This window comes from Neovison vison, chromosome 7 (assembly GCF_020171115.1).
Source record: "Neovison vison isolate M4711 chromosome 7, ASM_NN_V1, whole genome shotgun sequence".
Taxonomy (NCBI): Eukaryota; Metazoa; Chordata; class Mammalia; order Carnivora; family Mustelidae; genus Neogale; species Neogale vison.
This window is the reverse complement of record NC_058097.1, coordinates 37,429,347-37,453,890: the sequence shown is the minus strand read 5'-3', so window position 1 is coordinate 37,453,890 and position 24,544 is coordinate 37,429,347. Positions and strand designations below refer to the sequence as shown.

At 46.3% G+C, this 24,544-nt stretch overlaps 1 protein-coding gene across 1 annotated transcript; it reads left to right on the top strand.

Moving 5' to 3' along the window:
* The first annotated feature begins 311 nt into the window (after window positions 1-311).
* LOC122913806 (uncharacterized abhydrolase domain-containing protein DDB_G0269086-like) lies at window positions 312-11,481 on the top strand. The gene is made up of 2 exons (XM_044260432.1): window positions 312-812; window positions 10,484-11,481. Exons 1-2 carry the CDS (start codon window positions 394-396, stop codon window positions 10,506-10,508), a joined length of 444 nt encoding a protein of 147 aa, XP_044116367.1. The 5' UTR covers window positions 312-393; the 3' UTR covers window positions 10,509-11,481.
* The last annotated feature ends 13,063 nt before the right edge of the window (window positions 11,482-24,544 follow it).

The following is a 24,544-nucleotide window of genomic DNA, read 5'->3' as shown; positions in this document are numbered from 1 at the left end:
GCCTGCAAGCAACCACATACACCTCTGCCCCCACCAAGAGGTTCCCCAACCTCAGCTCTGTCCTGGAAGCTAGACTCCCCGTTCTGTTAGAACCCTAGGAGTGAAGCCAGTGCTTAGCCTCTCAAACCCCCCACCCAGAGGCCCGCGCTGCTGCAGCGGATGGGGGAAAACCTATGTTGGACTTTGGCCCATACATTCAGAAAACATTAACTTAGCACCTTGAGCTTCCCGGGGTTGCTGGGCTCTTCCTCAAGCCCAATGAAGGGAGGGGGGAGGAGCTTCCTTAGGCCCAAGGGTCAGAGATACTGAATCAAACCAAAGAGAGAGGCCTCCCCCAGCTTGAGGAAGGTGCAAGGGAAGCCCAGATAAAACGTGTGTGGTAGAGGGCTGGAGATGGACCCTCAGGAGAAGCTCCCCAGGAGCCCTCAGTCTCCAGGTCCTAGGCAACACCTGGCCAGCAAGCCGAAGCCAGAGAAGCATCGCGTGAAGATGAAGGCGCCAAAGCAGCACAGCCTGTCTGTGAGGGCAGTGGTGCTGGTGGCCATAGTGGTGGCAGTGGTGGCGGTAGTGGTTGTGGTGGTAGCCGTGAGGAGGACCATGGTAGCGGAGGCGGCAGCTGAGAGGATGCAGGCAGATGCGGCAGCGGCAGTGGAGGCAGCGGCAGAGAGGATGAAGGTGGCAGTGGCAGTGGAGGCAGAGGCAGAGAGGATGAAGGCGGCAGTGGCAGCGGAGATCGCGGCAGAGAGGATGAAGGCGGCAGCGGCAGTGGCAGCGGCCGCGGTGGTGATAGTAGTGGTGGCATTGGTGCCACGGTGAGTGGGGACCAGCAGGCCCTCCTGCGTGGGTGAACCAGAAGGCCTCAGGGAGTGGGTCTGCGCGCTGGGGAGGCTGCGGGGCTAGGAGACCCTGGATGGGGCCGGAGAAGCCGGTGGTTAGGTCTCCCTGGTGCCAGGGGCCGCATCCCAGCAGGTGAAGGGCTTGGTGCACGGATGTGGAGCAGGTGAGGTGGGGCGTGGAGCCGGATCCACGTCGCTAAGGTATTCGTTGCCCACATGAAGACACTGAGACAGAGAGAGGCTCATGTCACTCCAGAAGTAAGCAGAAGCAGCCCAGCTGGGGTTAAACCCAGGCAGCGGGACTCAGGGCCCTGGCACCCAGCAGAGTGACCCCAGTGTGTGTATGACCTCTTGAGTTACCCTCACGTATGTGCCATCTTCAGTAACCCAGGGTGTGCGTCACGCTCGTCTGCCTCCCAGGTGCGTGGGTGGGGCGGCAGGTGTTACAAATCCCGGACAGAGTCCTAGGATACCCCGTGAGTCACCACCCCTGGCCTCGCCCTGCAGATAAAGCTTAGAGATGATCAGGAATGGATGTTAGGGATCTCAGAGGGGACAATTCCTGTGGTGGGGACTGGTGGCTTCTTTAGCCTATAAAAGAGGAAGCAGGGGGACTTTGAGAGGTTGCAGATGACCTATTTATGGGCCTCTGCTCAGGTAAGGTTGCCCTGCCAGGACCTGCTTAGCTTTGGCCTCTGTGTCTATGGGAAAGTGTTCTTTTGATTTTTCAAGAGAAATCAGGAATGTGATGTATGTTAAATCTGGTTTTTAAATACTGGCAACACTTCAGTCATTAAAAAGTCTGTGGGCAGGGGCACCTGGGTGGCTTAGTGGATTAAGCCTCTGCCTTTGGCTCAGTTAATGATCCCAGGGTCTTGGGATCGAGCCCTGAATCGAGCTCTCTGCTCAGCAGGGAGCCCGCTTCCCCCCCTCTCTCTGCCTGCCTTTCTGCTTACTTGTGATCTCTCTCTCTGTGTCAAATAAATAAATAAAATCTTAAAAAAAAAAAGTCTGTGGGCATATCCGAAAGTGCTAAGTGGGGTCCCACATGGGACCTTTGGACCAGACCTACAGAAATGGGGACACAAGGCTTGCAAGAGCCAGGCCACACAGAGGAGTTTCATAAATTCCAACAGAGAAGTAGAAAGTACTGAGGATGGCAGGTGAGCACGATCACTCTGACTCCTTAAGGGGCTCTGCTTTTCTTTCTTTTTTTTTTCCAATTTATTTATTTTCAGAAAAACAGTATTGATTATTTTTTCACCACACCCAGTGCTCCATGCAAGCCGTGCCCTCTATAATACCCATCACCTGGTACCCCAACCTCCCACCCCCCCGCCACTTTAAACCCCTCAGATTGTTTTTCAGAGTCCATAGTCTCTCGTGATTCACCTCCCCTTCCAATTTACCCAAATTCCCTTCTCCTCTCTAACACCCCTTGTCCTCCATGCTATTTGTTATGCTCCACAAATAAGTGAAACCATATGATAATTGACTCTCTCTGCTTGACTTATTTCACTCAGCATAATCTCTTCCAGTCCCGTCCATGTTGCTACAAAAGTTGGGTATTCATCCTTTCTGATGGAGGCATGATACTCCATAGTGTATATGGACCACATCTTCCTTATCCATTCATCCGTTGAAGGGCATCTTGGTTCTTTCCATAGTTTGGCGACCGTGGCCATTGCTGCTATAAACATTGGGGTACAGATGGCCCTTCTTTTCACTACATCTGTATCTTTGTGGTAAATACCCAGGAGTGCAATGGCAGGGTCCTAGGGAAGCTCTATTTTTAATTTCTTGAGGAATCTCCACACTGTTCTCCAAAGAGGCTGCACCAACCTGCATTCCCACCAACAGTGGAAGAGGGTTCCCCTTTCTCCACATCCTCTCCAACACATGTTGTTTCCTGTTTTGTTAATTTTGGCCATTCTAACTGGTGTAAGGTGATATCTCAATGTGGTTTTAATTTGAATCTCCCTGAGGGCTAATGATGATGAACATTTTTTCATGTGTCTGATAGCCATTTGTATGTCTTGATTGGAGAAGTGTCTGTTCATATCTTCTGCCCATTTTTTGATGTGTTTGCCTGTTTCGTGTATGTTGAGTTTGAGGAGTTCATTATAGATCCTGGATATCAACCTTTTGTCTCTCTTCAATAAATGGTGCAGGGGCTCTGCTTTTCTAATTTTTTTTTTTAAACATGGTGCACGGAAGTCTGTGTTAGCTCTGAAGCCTTCCTTTCCCTGCTCTATCACAATCTGGTCCATCTCAAAAAGCCAGGCTGCAGTCCCAGGGATGGGCTCATTTCCCTCTTCCCCAGAACCTTGCTGTCACCAGCAGACCAGCCTGGTACTTGCAAGAAACCAGGGCTTCAAGTTGGCATTTGCCTTCCCTGTGGCTGGAAGATGGGCTTTCTGTGACCAGAGCCCATGTTGTTGACAAATCTGATTCTGAAATAGGTGTGATATGGGGAGGGGAGACCCCATTCCCACCCTCTGATGTCTGTCCCCATCAGAGTACTCTTCCTCCCTCCTCCCTCCTTACTGGCTTCCTTGCTGCTCACTGACAAAGGCAAGCTTGAAGTGGGAGGGGAAGCAGGTCTGGCTTCTGTCCTCAATCTGGCAATCCGCAAGATGGCAGGAGGCTGGCTTTCCAGCAAGGATTCAGGAGATGGGGTGACAAACCTTTCTTCCACAAGAGTCTATTGATGTTCTGAAGTCTAAAATGATTCTCACAAGGAAATTAAACCGGCTCTGTCTTGCACTGAGGCAGCTATAATGCTACGTCTTGCTGTGGTGTGAAGCTGTTGAACCCAGCCAGAGGTGAGCCACATACTCTCATGCCCTCCCACACACCGGGACACCTGCTGGCCCTCCATGTCTGCAGAGCCCTGGGCTCCTGCCTTGGGCTGGTCTGACTGGGCCGAAAGGAGGTTGGAAGTAAGTATTCTTTTTTTTCCCCATTTATTTATTTTTAGAAAAACAGTATTCATTGTTTTTTCACCACACCCAGTGCTCCATGCAAGCCGTGCCCTCTATAATACCCACCACCTGGTACCCCAACCTCACACCCCCCTGCCACTTCAAACCCCTCAGATTGTTTTTCAGAGTCCATAGTCTCTCGTGATTCACCTCCCCTTCCAATTTACCCCAACTCCCTTCTCCTCTCTAACACCCCTTGTCCTCCATGCTATTTGTTATGCTCCACAAATAAGTGAAACCATATGATAATTGACTCTCTCTGCTTGACTTATTTCACTCAGCATAATCTCTTCCAGTCCCGTCCATGTTGCTACAAAAGTTGGGTATTCATCCTTTCTGATGGAGGCATAATACTCCATAGTGTATATGGACCACATCTTCCTTATCCATTCATCCGTTGAAGGGCATCTTGGTTCTTTCCATAGTTTGGCGACCGTGGCCAGTGCTGCTATAAACATTGGGGTACAGATGGCCCTTCTTTTCACTACATCTGTATCTTTGTGGTAAATACCCAGGAGTGCAATTGCAGGGTCATAGGGAAGCTCTATTTTTAATTTCTTGAGGAATCTCCACACAGTTCTCCAAAGAGGCTGCACCCACTTGCATTCAGTGTAAGAGGGTTCCCCTTTCTCCACATCCTCTCCAACACATGCTGTTTCCTGTTTTGTTAATTTTGGCCATTCTAACTGGGAAGTAAGTATTCTTTGCATGAAGATGTTTTATTAGCCCCTCTGGGTTTGTATGAAGTCATTCAGAGCAGGTGGGAAGCTAGGTTCTTTGATGGACCAGAGTGTGAAATGGCTATTTCCTGCTTCCTTTCCACACATTTTCTTGCCCTGCAGAAAGTGTTTCCAAGTGCAGGTCAATAACTGTGCAGAAACTCTGTTTTAGGAGTGGTGTCTGAGCAGAGTGCCCTGGCCAGGGAGCCAGCCTTAAAGACCATGCTTGGGATCTTCATGTGCCTGGAAATGGGGAAACTCACTGCAGCCCTCAGAGGGGCCTTCCCAGGTCCAAATTTCATCTCCCTTTTCCCCAGGATAATAGATAGATATTCCATTCCCTGAAAGGGGTTTTTAGTAGTGAGAAAAGGGACAGGAAGCTTAGAGGTGTGCTGGCACATCCAGGACACATGGTGCCTGAGTGGGGGTAGGCACTCCTGACTTCTCCTCCAGTCCCTCGAGCACCCCTGCAGGCCTGGCCCCTTCATGGCCTCTTCACCCCACATGGTCAAACAGACACTTTTGGGGGATGCTTGTTTGCACTTTCTGAACTCAAGGACTAAGTAGCCGATGTCAGAGTCTGGGTCATACTCTCTTAGAGTTGCTGTCCGAAGTGGAGTGCACTTATGGAGAATCACTGATTTAGAACATGGTAGGGGCCAGAGCCCAAGACACCAATTATCTTTCTGTAATGGAAGAGAGGTTCTGAACCCCGACTGTGGTGGTCCAGCACACCCACAGACTTGTTCTAGGGGCTCAAATTCCTCCCCCATGATTGAGAGGATGATTTCTACAGGAGTGTCTGGTTTGGGATTTTCCTTGGGTCAAAAGAGATGTAACCAAGAGTTCTTGAGCAAAGGGTCTGCCCCAAACTGTGTCGAGATCCTTTAGGGACTGCTTGCATGAAAAGGGGAGTGAAGGAAAGAAGGCGCCCTTCCAGCTTTGGGTCCAGGTGAAGCCAAGAGAAGTACCAGCTCATGGCCACTTTGATTTGGGTTCCGGGTCCTGTCAGGTGTCCCGTCAGTGTTGTGGCTCTCCATGCCCACTGAACCTGAGGCAGAGCCCATCCTGCCTTTGCCCTGTGTGCCTGTCAGTCTCCCATTAGTGTGGATAACAGTTTCTTGACCACAGCAAATTGTTCAAAGGACTTTGTTCCAAAAGTCCATCTGTCTGTCTATGCAAACACATGCGAACCTCTGGAATTCTTTGGTTTATTTTATTCTCTGGTTGTTCCATCTTACTGGTCATCCTTAAGGCCATTCTGTCCCTACCTTTACTATGCCCCACGCAGAACTGGATGGGTATTAGGAAGGGTTGCTTACAGAAAAGCCAGTGGTGTGTATCAGTAACAGAACAGTCATTTAGAGCCATCCTGTCTCAGGGCCGCGTGTTCCAGACTCACCACAGGTACTCTGCATCCATTCTCCTCAGGCCTTTCCAGAATCCATCTTGTAGGTGACTTATCTCCCTTTACAGGTGAGGAGTCTGACGCTCGGCTCAGGGTCACGGGGCAGGTGTGGGCACAGGCCAGGGTGATCACGGAGCCCAGTACTTTCCCCTTCTCGTGCTTGGCATGAGCTCCGTTGCCCTGTCACATGACAGAGGACTCGAGGCTGGGACATTCTGTCTTCTGCCAGGATCTGTGCACAGGGGCTGCCTGAGCCAGCAGGAAGGCCATAGACGTGAGAGAGGGCACGCTTGCCTCACTTGTGATGAACAGATGCAGCTTGTACTTGTACCTGTTCTGTAATCTGTCATGAGAAGTTACACAGAGGGCAAGGAAGACCTCTGTCCCTCTGAGGGTTCTCTGTGCTTATTAACTAGCGGCTCTCCGACTTCCTCTGTGACAAGGAACTCATCTCATTGCTGGGGTCTATTCTCTCAGATAAACCTTCAGTTTTGCAATAGTAGTAGAATTACAGACACATTGGTGAGACTGTGCTGAGAATGCCCAGATATCTCTCACCCAGTTCCCATAATGTTACCACCATGGTGCACTTATGAAAAGTATGAAGTCAACACTCATGGATCACTATTAACTGGTCTCCAGACTTTATCTGTACTTTTCCAGTTTTGGCATTAAGATCTTTTCATTTGTTTTAAGATCTTTCCCAGAATCCAGCTCAAGAGATCACAGAGCATTTAATCCTCAGATCTCCTTAGTCTCCCAGGCTCTGTAACAGTTCTCAGACTTGGCTTGTTTTCATGATCTGGTACTGTTGAGGAGTACCGGGCAGGTACTTGTAGAATGCTTCTCCGTTTGGGTCAGCAGGATGCTTTCTCATGCTTATGCAGGGTTTGTGGACCTTGGGAAAGCATACCACAGACAGAGGCGGAGCACCTGTCTCATGGTGCCATTTTAGGGACATGTGACATCCACAATCCTCCCCGGCGATGGCCACCTTGATCACCCGGTTAAGGTGGTCTTTGCCAGGAGTCCATTTTGAAGTCAATGTCTCCCCTTTCCACACTCTGCTCTTTCAAAGAGAGTCCCTAAGTCCAGCTGAGCTGCATCTATTAATATCTGATCATCAATATTTAATAGTCATGCGACTTCTCAGGATATACATCTTGCATTCTGTGTGGTAGCAATGAACTGTCAAGAGGTAGCCACTGCTCCTTTATTTTTTATTTCTATTTAAATTCAATTCTGCAACAGATAGTACATCATTATCTTCAGATGTAGTGTTCAACAATTAATCAGTTGCATATAACACCCAGTGCTCATCACAACCTCTGCCCTTGTTAATGCCCATCACTTAGTTACCTCACACCCTAACTTCCTCCCCTTTAGTAACACTTCATTTGTTTCCCATAATTAAGAGTCTCTCCTGGTTTGCTCCCTCTCTTTTTTTTTTCCTGTTCAGGTTTCACTACCTTCCCTTATGGTTCTCTGCACTGTTTTTTATAGCCCGCATATGTGTTAAACCATACGATATATGTCTTTCTCTAATTCACTTATTTCACTTAACATAATATCCTGTATTATTTCCACCCATGTGGGTGTAAATAGTAAGTATTCATCCTCTCTGATGGCTAATATTTCATTGCGTATGTGTGTGTGTGTGTGTGTGTGTGTGTGTGTGTGTGTTGCTGCTATGAACATTGGGGTGCAGCCGCTCCTTATTTTCAGTACATCTGTAGCTTTGGGATAAATACCCAGTGGTGCAATTTCTGGGTCATATTGTAGCTCTAGTTTTAACTTCTTTGGGAACCTCCATACTGTTTTCCAGAGTGGCTTTAACAGATTGCCTTGCCACCAACAATGTAGAAAGTTTCCCCTTTCTCCTCATCGTCTCAAACATTTGTTGTTTCCTGCCTTGTTAATTTTAGCCATTCTGACTGGTCTTGATATCTCATTTTAGTTTCGATTTCTATTTCCCTGATGCCACGTGATGTGGAACATTTCATCATGTGTCTGTTGGCCATTTGTATATTTTCTTTTGAGAAATATCTGCTCATGCCTTCTGCCCATTTCTTTTTTTTTAATTTTTTATTTCTTTTCAGTGTAACAGTATTCATTGTTTCTGCACCACACCCAGTGCTCCATGCAATCTGTGCCCTCTATAATACCCACCACCAGGTACCCCAACCTCCCACTCCCCGCCCCTTCAAAACCCTCAGTTGTTTTTCAGAGTCCATGATCTCTCATGGTTCACCTTCCCTTCCAATTTCCCTCAACTCCCTTCTCCTCTCCATCTCCCCTTGTCCTCCATGCTATTTGTTGTGCTCCACAAATAAGTGAAACCATATGATAATTGACTCTCTCTGCTTGACTTATTTCACTCAGCATAATCTCTTCCAGTCCCGTCCATGTTGCTACAAAAGTTGGGTATTCATCCTTTCTGATGGAGGCATAATACTCCATAGTGTATATGGACCACATCTTCCTTATCCACTGTCCATTTCTTTTGAGTGGATTATATTTGTTCTTTAGGTGTTGAGTTTGAGAAGTACTTTATAGATCTTGGATATCAGCTCTTTGTCTGTAGTGTCATATATAAATATCCTCTACCATTCTGTAGGTTGTCTTTTAGTTTTGTTGATGGTTTCCTTTGCTGTGCAGAAGCTCTTTATATTGATGAAGTCCCAAGAGTTCATTTCTGCTTTTGTTTCCTTTGGAGATGCATCTAGAAAGAAGTTGACATGTTTGAGGTCAAAGAGTTTCCTGACTATGTTCTTCTCTAAGATTTTGATGGATTCCTGTCTCACATTGAGGTCTTTCATCTGTTTTGAGTTTACCTTTGGGTAGAGTTAAGAGAATTTTTCATTTTCATTCTTCTACATGTGGGTATCCAATTTTCCCAGCACTGTTTATTTAAGAGACTATATGTTTTCCATTGAGTATTCTTTCCCACTTTGACAAACATTAGTTGACCATAGAGTTGAAAATTCATTTCTGGGCTCTCTGTTCTGTTCAATTAGTCTATGTGTTTGGTTTTTTGCCAGGATCATGCTGTCTTGATGATCCCAGCTTTGTAATATAGTTTGAAGTCAGACATTCTGATGCCCCCAGCGTTAGCATTCTTTGCAATGTTCCTCTGGGTATTCAGGGTCTTTTCTGGTTCCATACAAATTTTAGGATTGTTTGTTCCACCTCTGTGAACAATGTCAATGGTATTTTGATAGGGATTGCATTGAATATGTAGATTTCTCTGGGCAGCATAGACATTTTAACAATACTTATCCTTCTAATCCATTAGTGTGAGATGTTTTTCCATCTCTGCGTCTTCCTCAATTTCTTTCATAAGTGTTATGTAGTTTTTAGAGTACAGTCCTTTACCTCTTTGGTTCAGTTTATTCCTAGGTGTCTTATGGTTTTGGTGCAATTGTACATGGGATTGATTCCTTAATTCCTATTTCTTCAGGCTCATTGTTGGTGTAGAGACATGAAACTATTTTCTGTGCATTGATTTTGTATCCTGCCATGTTGCTGAACAGCTGTATAAGTCCTAACAATTTTGGGGATGCCATCTTTTGGGTTTTTTCACGTAAGTTATCATGTCATCCTGAATGAGTGAGAGTTTGACTTCTTCTTTGCCAATTTGAACGTCTTCTCTTTCTTTTTGTTGTCTTATTGCTGAGCCTAGGACTTCTAGTATTCTGTTGAACAACAGTGCCACTGCCCATTTAGATAGGGACCCAGCTCACCATTACCCACAGGCTCACTCATCCTTCTTCATTCCTTTCATCTACTGCCTGCCCCCTGAAGGCACTTGAGTTGGAGACCCCTGCCCCAGGGCACCTTCCTGTAGCAAACCTACATCCCACCTGCTCAGAAAGAACTTTCCATTGACATAGGGCCTCAAGTCCCAAAATCATACACCTTAAATCAATCATAAATTTACACTTGAATATAATGGTTATGCTCTTTTGGGATCACAGGAATAGAAATAGTTGAGTAAGCTCTATTTAATAGTTATCATCACACCACTCTGGAGGGATGGCATGAAAAACAGTTGCCTCCAGAGTAAAGGTCTCCTTTTCTGCCCACAGGGTCCTTTAACCATATGATTTCACTGAAAATTTCCAAAATTCAAGGGCAAAGTGCATATTATGAAGAAAATTCAGCCTCACCACTGAAATGATTCTTCTTGCAAAGGCACTGGGTTCTCAGCTCTGTCCTTTAAGATGAGAGAGTTTTGTGGGAAGCAGGAAACCGGTGGGCCCTGGAGATTTCAGTTCTCAGAGCTGTGTGGTGGGAAATGCTTTGTACTGCGTCTGTGAGTGCACGGCATAGGGAAGGGCACTTTGGGTGTCAGTTATCTGAACCAAATGGAACAAGGATCCCAGGAACATTTGCCCCCTCACCAAGGGGTGGAACAGGCATGAAGCAGAGCCCATTCTGGCCTGTGCATGAATGTGCTCACTCGTCATGGTGGTGGACGTGCTCCCAGTAAGAGCACACGTTGAACCTACTAATTGAACCTTCCTTGTTTTCTAGGGGGGGACTATTGGGGGCCTCTTAGATACAGGATGAAAGCGGACAGTTCAAGCCAATTCCTCAGACCGTAATGGAGCTGCTGCCTGATAAGAAGCAAAACCTCTATAATGAATCTACGGCCATCCTCAAGGACATGAAGTGGAGGGACACCGAAGAACTGACCACATTGGTCATGGGCAGTGAGGACCTGAAGAAGGAACTGCTGGCCATGCTGGAAAAGTGCCTCAAAGGCTGAAGTCCAGTACATTGATTTCAAAGCTTTTTCTGGAAAGCAGGGGTCTCATTTAGATGATTCTCCACAGGGTGGTGGGCCATTTAGATGGTTTTCCTAACTCATAGAGGTGATTGGGAGTTAGGGGAAGCCTCACCCATTCATTGCTCACGGGTTGGGTTCAACTCTCCCAGACCCAGGGAACATGGGGTCCTAGTCAGAGATCCTGCCCTGGTGCCCATTGAAGTCCCTCCCCTGTCTGGCCTGCCTTCATTCCTGGGAAAAACCGTGACCCAACTTCTGAGCAGTTTTGGGTCAGACGGAAAAGATCTTGCTAAGTGAAGTCAGTGTGGACTAGCTGGGTCCTGGGGTGACTGTAATAGGTGTTGGGCCTGAGGGGACAGGCTGGACTTCAAGTCCTGTCTCCCCCAGGAGGTGAAAACTCTTTCCTGGCTTTCCCCTCAGGCTCTCCTCTTGGCTCCTGTGGTTTTACTATTCTTACTTTGTCTTACATTGTCTGTGAAGAACTTAAAAAAAGAGAAATGGACTAAGAGTCATCTGTTTGCATCATTCCCACAGCTTTGCCATTCCAAACAATGTTCATGATGGAACACTGCTCCTACCCGGGCCCCAGGACCCCTGCTTCGCCCCCGCCTCAACACACTGCTTTTCAGAGTCTACTCACTGGAATCTTCTTTAAATAAATATTCTTTATCAATAAGGGCTATTTGGTTGCCCTGCAATGTGGCTACTATGGTGGCATGGATGCTTAATTCTTTCTTTTTAATTAAACCCCATATTTTGTTCTTCATCGCATGTGAGACATTTTGACATTGTGCGCTTGTTCATTTGTTTGGGGCCCTCCTTCCTTCAGAAGGTAGCTACACAAAGGCACGTGGGAGGCACTCAATCTCAAACATTTGAGTGAAAGATTGCTGAGTGACACCAGGAGGAGTGAGCGGGCTGTGGTCTGAGGTGGGGTGTGCAGAGGAAGGGTTCAGAGGCTAGAGATAAGTGGTCCCTCCTGGAAGTGACAGTCAACAAGTGTGTCTGTGGCTGAGTGGAGGTGGGAAAGGAAAGCACTGAGGCTGAGGAAGACTGAGTGCAGGGAGCACACTCTGTGTCATGCTTCATAAGCAGCTGGACCCTATCCTGGGGGCCTTGGGGCCATAAGATCTCTGTGCCTGGCCCTGTCCTTCCCATGACCTCCTGGATAGAGCCTGCCCTCCACAGGCACACATAGTTCTGGAGACTTGGCCACGGTCTCAGACAGCACCCACCTCCTCCCTCCCTCTCTAATTTCTCTGTTTTCCTTCCACTTCACATGAGGGTTGGCTAGTAACACCGAAGTCTGTTTTATACACATATAGATAGTCAGAAAACATAAAATGTGTGGTAAGCTATGTTCCATCTTTATGTTTTGAACACACAAAAGCAAGAAAGCTCCAACTTAGAGCATCTGCAATTCAGACCAATGTGCAGCAAGCCATATGGTGAAAACAGGGGATGGAGGGCAACAGACGTGCATCATCTCTGCCTTCGTCTGAAGAGCTGCCTCTGCAAGTCAGGGCCATGGGCTCCTCCGGCCTGTGTATCCCAGCCAAGGCCAGCTCGCTTCCACCATCCATCCATCCATCCATCCATCCATTCATTCCATTTATTCATTCATCGAATATTCTTTGAATTCTTGTCATGGGCCAGAAGTGTTCCCTCACCAGGACAGAGGAACCAAGACAGGCAGAGGTCTGTCCTCAGGGACGGAGAAGGGGTCAGGACATAAGTAAGCAAAACACATGAGAAAGAAATCATGATTGCCTCCAGTTATGAGAACTCCAGAAATGTAACAGGGCGATGTGATAGCAAGTGGAGCAGAGGCCTGTCCTAAGGATAAGGTGGCTTTAGGAAGGCCTTTCTCTGGAGGAGACAGTAGAGCCAAGCTCTGAAGCATGACGAAAATCCAGCAAGAATTGCTGTGAAGAAAGTATCCCAGGCAGAGGGAACAGTATGTGCATAGGCCCTGAGGTGGGAATGAACTAGTGCTTTAGTGGAACTGCAAGAAGGCTGGACTAGAGTGAGTGAGAGAGAGTGAGACAAGATAACAAGATAGCTGGGAGACAGAGACATCAGGGTCTTCTAGACTTGTAGGGAGTTTGAGATATACTCTGACGCTATTAGAAGACCCTGAAGTGTTTGAAGTGAAAGAGTGACTACTCTGATTTACATGCTTTCTTTAATATTATTTATTTATTTATTTATAAAAAATTTTTTTTCAATTTATTTATTTTCAGAAAAACAGTATTCATTATTTTTGCACCACACCCAGTGCTCCATGTAATCCGTGCCCTCTATAATACCCACCACCTGGTACCCCAACCTCCCACCCCCCCGCCACTTCAAACCCCTCAGACTGTTTTTCAGAGTTCATAGTCTCTCGTGATTCACGTCCCCTTCCAATTTACCCTAACTCCCTTCTCTTCTCTAACACCCCTTGTCCTCCAGGATATTTGTTATGCTCCACAAATAAGAGAAACCATATGATAATGGACTCTCTCTGCTTGATTTATTTCACTCAGCATAATCTCTTCCAGTCCCGTCCATGTTGCTACAAAAGTTGGGTATTCATCCTTTCTGATGGAGGCATAATACTCCATAGTTTATATGGACCACATCTTCCTTATCCATTCATCCGTTGAAGGGCATCTTGGTTCTTTCCATAGTTTGGTGACCATGGCCATTGCTGCTATAAACATTGGGGTACAGATGGCCCGTCTTTTCACGACATCTGTATCCTTGGGGTAAATACCCAGGAGTACAATTGCAGGGTCATAGGGAAGCTCTATTTTTAATTTCTTGAGGAATCTCCACACTGTTCTCCAAAGAGGTTGCACCATACAAATGGCTATCAGACACATGAAAAAATGTTCATCATCACTAGCTATCAGGGAGATTCAAATTAAAAGCACATTGAGATACCACATTACACCAGTTAGAATGGCCAAAATTAACAAGGCAAGAGGAGTAGGGAATTTGGGTAAATTGGAAGGGGAGATGAACCATGAGAGACTATGGACTCTGAAAAACAGTCTGAGGGGTTTGAAGTGGCGGGGGGGTGGGAGGTTGGGGTACCAGGTGGTGGGTATTATAGAGGGCACGGCTTGCATGGAGCACTGGGTGTGGTGAAAAAAAAATGAATACTGTTTTTCTGAAAATAAATAAATTGGGAAAAAAAAACAAGGCAGGAAACAACATGTGTTGGAGGGGATGTGGAGAAAGGGGAAACCTCTTACACTACATCATTCTTAAAGGGACTATCCACCAAGATGATCTAACAATTTTAAATATCTATGCCCCCAATATGGGAGTAGCCAATTACATAAGAAAAAAGGCCTGATGTCATCTCATTTCCTGGCCAATATGTGATTTTCATATGCTTTGGGACAGCCTAATGCTGTTCCTTTTCTTCTTCACCCCTCCTTCCATTCAAGGGTGAGGGGCAACAACTGCCATTGTTCCTTTCCCCTCTCTCCAGGTGGCCAGTGGGACTATGGAGGAGACACACATGTGCAAATGTGTATGTGCATATATGCACATGGATGTGAAATCCTGGGGTAGGGACCTTATCTATTTTGTTCTCTGCTGCAGTGCAGAACCTAGAATGGGTGCTCAGTAAATACTTGTTGGGGTGAATAAATGACAGAAAAATGGTACATATTGAATGCATGCATGCATGAATGAATGAATGAATGGAATAGATATAAAGAGCTTCAAAATGGTTTGGGTTGGGTGGACTGTCCCACCTTGGACTATGATCAGGAATGTGATGGCAGAGACCAGTTTAGTTTGTATTTCATTCCTTTTATACTGATTAATAACTTTATAAAAGCATGGATGAGTACATCCATGTACTCATCCAGGAGTACATCTAAGAGTAATGCAAACATTACAGATAAGGCTAACACACCCATTTCTCACTAGCTCCTCTTCTCACCCCAGAGGTGGACATCATTGGTGCTGTGAGATGATCCCTTCCACAGGTTTCTCTGTGCGTTTCACATATGTGTGTGTGTGCATATGTGTGGATGCACCCAATCACAGTATACAGCAACCTCTTGTAAGATTCAAAAAGAAGTTGAGGCATCTTGGTGGCTCAGTTGGTTAAGCATCCATCTCCTGATTTCAGCTCAGGTCATGATCTCAGGTTTGTGAAATTCAGCCCTGCATTTGGCTCTGTGCTCAGAGGGGAGTCTGTTTCTCTCCCTTTGCCCCTTCCCTCAGAATCTCTCTCTCTCTCTCTTAAATAAATACATAAATAAATAAATATTTTAAAAAGATTTTTAAAAGTGAAATTACGTTGCAAGCATTATTTGAATTTTATTTTATTTTCAACTTACTTTCTTTTCCCAGAATAACATTTCCTGGAGCTTCTTCCATAAAAGAGTACATCTCACTCTTTTTCCTTGCTGCTCTTGTGGCCCTCTTGTGAGGGTCCATAGGTCATTTTTTCCCATAAGTTTGGGATATTCTGAAATATTTGTTCAGAGAGAGAGAGTGCACTTCAGTGAGTGTTTTTGGATGCAGCTTCTCATGTCCCTCTACCATTGCCCAGACCTAGTTTAGCATAGTTGTCCCTTTCCTGATGATCCCAGTGGAAAGAACACCACCTCCTTGCCTACAGCTTGCAGCACTGGATACCGAGGAGGCCACACACAACCCAAGTGTCAGTGGGAAAGTGGGAAGGGCCCACTCCCCAGAGAAGGAGTCCTCTGACCTGGCTTCACTTGAGGTACTTCCTCAGTAACCATGATGTGCCAGGCCCAGGGTAAGCAAGAGAGCATGTTGGTGGGCTCATTCCTACCTCAGGAGGCTCTCAGTCTACCATGTGTTTGTATCCGTCCTGTGCTGAAGGTCTGAGAGAAGGATGAGGTGGGGTGGCTGCCAACAGGGTCCTGGAATGAGTGGCTACTCCAGAAGCACAGAAACCTAGGGCATGAGGGTATTGGTATCACTGGCCCCCTCCTGTGCAGGATCACTACAGCCCATGGCTAGCTCTGATGAGCTCACCTCTGCATGGCTTGGAGGCAGCCCAGCTTGGCCCTCCATGCCTCTGCTCTCCTCTGCCCTTCCTTTCCTCCAGAGCTGGAAAACATCTCTAATCCCAGTGGGCACCACAGTCTGCAGCTCATCCTCAGGCAAACTGGGCACAGGTGCCAACTGTTAGTGCATTCTACCAGCTTCCATTTCCACAGCTTGGCACCTACAAAACTCCTCAATCAGAGTCATGCCAACAAGAGGAGGCTGTGGCTGTGTGTGTGTGCCCATGTGCATGTCCATGTGCTGGCTTCTGGAGCCTGTAGGAAGCCACGACGGAAATATCTAGTACAAAGACCGCATGCCTGAGAGTGAGGGGTTTGCTCGGCAAACTTCAGAAGTGATCAAAATGTCCCTTCTCTAAAGTCCTGGCTTAACATGGATGGGATTAGAGGAGATGATGCTGAGTGAAATAAGTCAAGCAGAGAGAGTCCATTATCATATGGTTTCACTTACTTGTGGAGCATAAGGAATAGCACAGAGGACATTGAAAGAAGGAGAGGAGAAGTGAGTTGGGGGAAACGGGGGGGGGTGGGTGGATGAGATGAGCCATGAGAGGCTGTGGACTCTGAGAAACAAACTGAGGGTTTCGGAGGGGAGGGGTGTGGGAAGTTGGTTGAGCCTGGTGGTGGGCATTAAGGAGGGCACGTATTGCATGGAGCACTGGGTGTGGTGCATAAACAATGAATCTTGGAACACTGAAAAAATAAAATAAAATTTAAAAACTGGGCAGATAATACAGCATAGGGACTAAGTCAATGTTATTATAAGAGCAGTATATGGTGTCATATGGTAGCTACACTTGTGGGGAGCAAAGCATAATGTATAGAATTGTCAAATACTCTGTGGTACACCTGAAACTAATGTAACATTGTGTGTCAGCTATGCTTCAATAAAAATATTTAAAACTGGGAAGAAAAAAAATGTTAGCAGGTACATATAAAATAACGAGTCAGTGGGGATGGATTACTATAGTACTATTTCTGCTCATTCCACATTATGAATTCAGGGCATAACTTTCTGTAAATTGTCATTCTTGTTTGGTAAGGATGATGAATTGTTTCCCTCATATAGAAGAAAAAAAAAACAACCACTTCCTGGGCCACTGCTCTTTAGAACGGGCTCTACCAGCCCATCTCCCTTGGGGACGGCAGGATGGGTGAAACCGTGTCCCAGAGTGGCTGCAGTCAGAGACACTGCAGGAGGCCTTTCACTCCCGGGGTGACCAGAGAGCTGACATAGGTTGCTGAGGTGGCTTTTGGGGGGAAGAATAAAGACTCTTGCTCATGGACCCTGGACTTCTCTGGAATAAGGATGGATAATGAGGATGGGCTGCTCTGGATGTGTGGGGTGAAGATGAGATGCAGGTAACCAGGAGAGAGGGAGGTTGTTGTCAAGGCCTTGGAGGTTGTGTTCTTCATTCATTCATTCATTCATTCATTTAACAAGAGTTTACTGAGTGCCCAAGGGGTGGGGCCCTCTTCCAAGCTATGGAGTCACAGCAATGCTAATTTCCAGTGGAGAGAAGCAGCTAATCAATAAGGACTGGGACAAGCATCCATCTTAGCTACAAAGGAAGACAGAGTGACTGGTTTGGGCTCATCAGAGAAGGCCCCGGGGTGGGGGATAGATGACCATGGGGCTAAGCCACAAAAACAGGAGGAACCAGATGTGACGGATGAGTGGCCCTCCCACTGTGCTAAGCCACTGCGAGTATGAGGCCTGGAGGTTGAGCAAGCCAGGCTTGTTCCGATGAAACAATAGGCCAGGAAACCTGGGGCCCAGGGAGGAAGGGCGAGTGGAGAGTCTGGGCTGGGTTGGGGACAATCGAAGTGCATGAGAACTGGATAATTTTTGAGTGAGGGAGAGAAGTTACTGGTTGTTGCTAGAAGCGTCCTCAGGCTACATGCAGAGAACTGTCCGAGGTGCCATGCTAGGAGAGGGAGCGTCTGGGAATCACTGCACTTGCTGGTCCTTTATCCCGGCCTCCAAGTCCTCAGGGAGAATGGGTGGCTCTGTGCCAGCTGCCACTTCTCCTCCTGATGGAACACAAGGAAGGACAGTCCTTCCAGAATAGCTAAGGCTGCTCGCTCCAGTGTGATGGCTAGAGCCTCCTGAAGGCAGGGGAAAGCAGGGGACTTACTTTACTGTGGACCCATATTTGTCCAGATTCATTCAAATGAAAATGGTGGAGGGCGCCTGGGTGGCTCAGTGGGTTAAGCCGCTGCCTTCGGCTCAGGTCATGATCTCAGGGTCCTGGGATCGAGGCCCGCATCGGGCTCTCTGCTCAGCAGGAAGCCTGCTTCCCTCTCTCTCTGCCTGCCTCTCCATCTACTTGTGATTTCTCTCTGTCAAATAAATAAATAAAATCTTTAAAAAAAAATGAAAATGGTGGAAACCTGTGTCAACAGGCTCAAGTGAAATTTGAAAGAGTATCAACTAATAACTGGCCCTGGCTGTCAAAAAGTCTAGGGTTTTCAGTCATAGCTGGATCCAGGGGCTTAAACAATATCGACAGGAATCGTTCTTGCTTTGTCTCTACTTTGCTCTGTGCTGACTTTATTCTCAGGCAGAAGGTCCCCATGTGGTGGAAGAGATGCTGTCAGCACTTTTAGACTTAACCTCCTGTCAGCTGAGGAAAGGTCTTTGCCCAAATGAGACTCCTTGTGGGAGTCCCAGAGGTAAGCCAGACCAAGAAGGAGGTGCCGTGGCTGAAGTTGGGGTTGTCCCTTCTTCTTACTATCCTCTTCCCTTCAGACTTGATGGTAACTTCTGACAGAGCTCTGGAGACCACACCTGCATACCCTGCTTCCCCGCCCCCCCCCAGCAGTACCCCTGTCTATTCTGGTTCTTTCTGCAATGACCTTACAGACCCTTGCCCAGAACCCCCAGCCACACTGAGGGCCTGGCCAGAGTGGCTTCTCGGCATCACACACACAAACCTTGCCTAGGGAGCCCACCCTGGGAACATGACATGCTCCTGCCTCACTGGGGACCAAGATTGTGTCGAGGCCCTCATAGTCCCATAGTAGAGGAAGTGTAATGTGGGGAAGTCACTTTATCCTCCACATACCCTAGCCTTTGTCCTACTTCTGCTCTCAAGATGCCAGAAGCCACTGTGCTCTTTTGAGTCAGACCAGCATGCTCATCTAGAATGCAGGCTCTGGGGACAGATGGGCTGAGGTGCTCACTGTGTGACATTGGATGGGTTCCTTGGCCTTTCTGTGCCACAGTATCCTCATCAGTGAAGTGAGGCTTCTGGTAGAGCTTCTGTGAAGCCCAACTGAAGTAACTCAGCAAGTGCCTGGGACATAGCAGGTATTCCCCACACACTAGCTCTGGTCTTCATCAGGTGTGACGGAGCGTGGCACATACTGGGCCAAGGTTAGGTGGCAGCTGATAGTAACCGACTCCAGCCTATCCTAAAACATGTAAAACATGTACCACCTGGGGATTGGGCCCAGGCTTTGGAGCTGTGAGATTGTCTGAGGTCCTGGGGTCCAATCAGTCTCACACTTAGGGTCCCGGATCCGCCTCCTCGCCCTTCGCTGTGCTCCAGGCTCCAGGCTGAGCAGCTCATCATTGCCCTTGATTAAGGCACACCACTTAAGGAGAACGCCCACACTAGGAAGGGGAGAACACCCACCTTTCTCCTGGAGTGTTTAGCCTCTGGGGGACACGACACTTAGGGTGATCCCTCCTTTCCACCAGCACACTGGGAATGCAACAGCAGCTCAGTGCTGTGGGGGGCCCACACCATGTGCTCTGAGCCTCCTTGGAAAAGGCCCCAGGGACACTGAAGGTGTTATTACTATTATTACTGACTATAAAATTCTCGACAAATGTCTGCGGATCTGCAGGTGAGGAGGGATCTTCCTTCCTGGGGAGAGATTTGAGGGCTGGTTTAAGAACCTTTTCGAGCCACAAGGCCAGCAGAGGGAGCAGGCTCTGCAGAAGCCTTCAGGAGCAGAGCTGTTGGGGCTGGGAAGTCTTTGATTACCTACATTTGATTGCAAGGAAACTTCTTGGAGCTGCAGAGGAGAGAGAGAAATGTAAACAGCCGGAGTTGGTAACCTCCTTGCCAGATTGTTGGTGGGTCATGGGCCACACAGACCTGGCCTGGGCTCTGCAGCAGGGGCTGCCAAGTGATTGGAGGACAGAGAGCAGGATGGAATCCAGGAGAGAAATCAGGGCTTTATGATGCACTTGCTTGTGCCCAGCAAGAGAAAATAACTCTCAGAAGTGTGAATTCATTGGCTTGGTCATTGGCTCATTGTACTGTACCAGCCTCCTGGTGGGCTAGAGAGGATCCGAGGCCTGTCCACAGTAGCAGAGGCCATACAGCCTGTGGGCAGGGTGGGGGTCCACCCAGGCCCATTCCACTGACTAAGCTGTTCCTGCTGTTCTGCACCCAGGCTGCTCTAAGCAGTGCTCACTTTTGGCAGGTCCTGTCTGCCTGCCTGGCTCTGGGCTTCTCGCCATCTGTGGTGGAGGCAGGGATGGGATGGGTGTGTCGTTGCTTCCATTGCATCTTGTTGCTGCGTGCTGCTATAGGAGGCTGGGTCCTAGTCATGGCACACACACACACACACACACACACACGGACATTAATAAGAAAAGAGAAAAGAACCATAAGATTCTCTCAACTGATGCAGAAAAAGCATTTGACAAAACACAGCATTCTTTTTCTTTTAAAGATTTTATTTATTTATTTACTTATTTGATAGAGAGACAGTAAGAGAAGAAACACAAGCAGGGAGAGTGGGAGTGGGAGAAGCAGGCCTCCCTCCCAGCAAGGAGCCCAATATGGGGCTTCACCCCAGACCCAGGGATCATGACCTGAGCAGAATGCAGACACAAAATGACTGATCCACCAAGGAGCCCCAAAACACAGCATCCCTTCAAGATTAAAACTCTCTGGATTGTAGGGATTTAGGGAACATTCCACAATTTCATAAAAACCATCTATGAAAAGCCCACAGGGAATATCATTCTCAATGGGGAAAAGCTGAGAGCCTTTTCTTTCTTTCTTTCTTTCTTTCTTCTTTCTTTCTTTCTTTCTTTCCTTCCTTCCTTCCATTTTTATTAACATATAAGCCTTTTAATCTGAGGGGTTGGAAGTGGCGGGGGGGTGGGAGGTTGGGGTACCAGGTGGTGGTTATTATAGAGGGCACGGATTGCATGGAGCACTGGGTGTGGTGAAAAAATAATGAATACTGTTTTTCTGAAAATAAATAAATTGAAAAAAAAATGGGCAGGAGACATGAACAGACACTTCTCCAATGAAGACATACAAATGACTAGCAGACATGTGAAAAATGTTCATCATCATTAGCCATCAGGGAAATTAAAATCAAAACAACAATGAGATATTACCTTACACCAGTTAGAATGGCAAAAATTAACAAGGCAGGAAACAACAAATGTTGGAGAGGATGTGGGTAAAGGGGAACCCTCTTACACTGTTGGTGGGAATGCAAGTTAGTGCAGCCATTTCGGAAAACAGTGTGGAGATTCCACAAAGAATTAAAGCTACCCTATGGCCCTGCAATTGCACTACTGGGTTTTAACCCCATCCCAATGTTCATAGAAGCAATGTACACAATAGCCAAACTATGGAAGGAGATGAGATTCCTTTTAACAGATGAATGGATAAGAAGATGTGGTTCATATATACAAAGCAATATTACTCAGCCTCCAGAAAGGATGAATACCCAACTCTCGCATCAGTATGGATGGGACTGGGGGAGATTATACTGAGTGAAATAAGTCATGCAGAAAAAGTCAATTATCATATGGTTTCACTTACTTGTGGAACATAAGGAAGAACACGGAGGACATTAGGAGAAGGAAAGGAAAAGTGAAGGGGGAGAACTGGAGGGGAGATGAACCATGAGAGATTGTGGACTCCAGAAACAAACTGAGCATTTTAGTGGGGGGGGGAAATGGGTGAGCCTGGTGGTGGGTTTTAAGGAGGGAACAAATTGCATGGAGCAATAGGTATTATACGTAAACAATGAATCTTAGAACATTACATCAAAATCTAATGATGGAATTTTGATCGGAATGGCATTAAAAGTATAGATTGCTCTAGGCAGTATAAACATTTTAACAATGTTTATTCTTCCAATCCAAGAGCATGGAATGGTCTTCCATCTTTTTGTGTCTTCTTCAATTTCTTTCATGAGTGTTCTGTAGTTCCTCAAGTACAGATCCTTTACCTCTTTAGTTAGGTTTATTCCAAGGTATCTTATGGTTCTTGGTGCTATAGTAAATGGAATCGATTCTCTAATTTCCCTTTCTGTATTTTCATTGTTAGTGTATAAGAAAGCCACTGATTTCTGCACATTGACTTTGTATCCTGCCACGTTGCTGAATTGCTGTATGAGTTCTAGTAGTTTGGGGGTGGAGTCTTTTGGGTTCTCCATATAAAGAATCATGTCATCTGCGAAGAGAGAGAGTTTGACTTCTTCATTACCAATTTGGATACATTTTATTCCTCTCTGTTGTCTGATTGCTGTTGCTAGGACTTCTAATACTATGTTGAACAAGAGTGGTGAAAGTGGGCATCCTTGTCTTGTTCATGATCTCAGTGGGAAGGCTGCAAGCTTTTTCCCATTGAGGATGATATTTGCTGTGGGTCTTTCATAGATAGATTTGATGAGGTTCAGGAATGTTCCCTCTATCCCTATACTTTGAAGCGTTTTAATCAGGAACGGATGTTGGATTTTGTCAAATGCTTTTTCTGCATCAATTGAGAGGACCATGTGGTTCTTCTCTCTTCTCATATTAATTTGTTGTATCACATTGATTGATTTGCGAATGTTGAACCATCCTTGTAGCCCAGGGATGAATCCCACCTGATCATGGTGGATAATCTTTTTAATGTGCTGTTGGATCCTGTTGACTAGGATCTTGTTGAGAATCTTAGCATCCATATTCATCAGTGATATTGGTCTGAAATTCTCCTTCTTGGTAGGTTCCTTGCCTGGTTTGGGGATCAGGGTAATGCTGGCTTCATAGGAAGAGTCTGGAAGTTTTCCTTCTGCTTCAGTTTTTTGAAACAGCTTCAGGAGAATAGGTGTTATTTCTTCTTTGAAGGTTTGGTAGAATTCCCCAGGGAATCCGTCAGGTCCTGGGCTCTTGTTTTTTGGGAGGTTTTTGATCACTGATTCAATCTCGTTATTAGATATCGGTCTATTCAGGTTGTTGATTTCTTCCTGGTTCAATTTTGGTAGTTTATATTTTTCCAGGAATGCATCCATTTCATCTAGGTTGCTAAGCTTATTGGCATATAACTGTTCATAATAACTTCTGATGATTGTTTCTACTTCCTTGGCGTTAGTTGTGATCTCTCCCTTTTCATTCATAATTTCTTCAAAGAGCTGGAGCAAATAATCCTAAAATTTCTATGGAATCAGAAGAGACCCCGAATCGCTAAGGAAATGTTGAAAAACAAAAATAAAGCTGGCGGCATCACCTTACCTGATTTCAAGCTTTATTACAAAGCTGTGATCACCAAGACAGCATGGTACTGGCATAAAAACAGACACATAGACCAGTGGAACAGAGTAGAGAGCCCTGATATGGACCCTCAACTCTATGGTCAATTAATCTTTGACAAAACAGGAAAAAATATACAGTGGAAAAAAGACAGTCTCTTCAATAAATGGTGCTGGGAAAACTGGACAGCTATATGTAGAAGAATGAAACTCGACCATTCTCTTACACCGTACACAAAGATCAACTCAAAATGGATAAAAGACCTCAACGTGAGACAGGAATCCAACAGAATCTTAGAGGAGAAGATAGGCAGTAATCTCTTTGATATCAGCCACAGCAACTTCTTTCAAGATACGTCTCCAAAGGCAAAGGAAACAAAAGCGAAAATAAACTTCTGGGACTTCATCAAAATCAAAAGCTTCTGCACAGCAAAGGAAACAGTCAAAAAGACAAAGAGGCAACCCACGGAATGGGAGAAGATATTTGCAAATGACAGTACAGACAAAAGGTTGATATCCAGGATCTATAATGAACTCCTCAAACTCAACCCACATGAAACAGACAAACACATCAAAAAATGGGCAGAGGGGGTATAGCTCAGTGGTAGAGCATTTGACTGCAAAAAATGGGCAGAAGATATGAACAGACACTTCTCCAATCAAGACATACAAATGGCTATCAGACACATGAAAAAATGCTCATCATCATTAGCCCTCAGGGAGATTCAAATTAAAACCACATTGAGATATCACCTTACACCAGTTAGAATGGCCAAAATTAACAGAACAGGAAACAACATGTGTTGGAGAGGATGTGGAGAAAGGGGAACCCTCTTACACTGTTGGTGGGAATGCAAGTTGGTGCAGCCTCTTTGGAGAACAGTGTGGAGATTCCTCAAGAAATTAAAAATAGAGCTTCCCTACGACCCTGCCATTGCACTCCTGGGTATTTACCCCAAAGATACAGATGTAGTGAAAAGAAGGGCCATCTGTACCCCAATGTTTATAGCAGCAATGGCCATGGTCGCCAAACTATGGAAAGAACCAAGATGCCCTTCAACGGATGAATGGATAAGGAAGATGTGGTCCATATACAGTATGGAGTATCATGCCTCCATCAGAAAGGATGAATACTCAACTTTTGTAGCAACATGGACGGGACTGGAAGAGATTATGCTGAGTGAAATCAGTCAAGCAGAGAGAGTCAATTATCATATGGTTTCACTCATTTGTGGAGCATAACCAATAGCATGGAGGACA

What these genes read in the sequence shown, in the direction of transcription:
- LOC122913806 (XM_044260432.1), top strand. Translation starts at nt 394, where the DNA reads ATGGACCCTCAGGAGAAGCTCCCCAGGAGCCCTCAGTCTCCAGGTCCT. An exon ending in GTGGTGGCATTGGTGCCACG is followed by an intron (nt 813 to 10,483) that starts GTGAGTGGGGAC and finishes CTTGTTTTCTAG; the next exon opens with GGGGGGACTATTGGGGGCCT.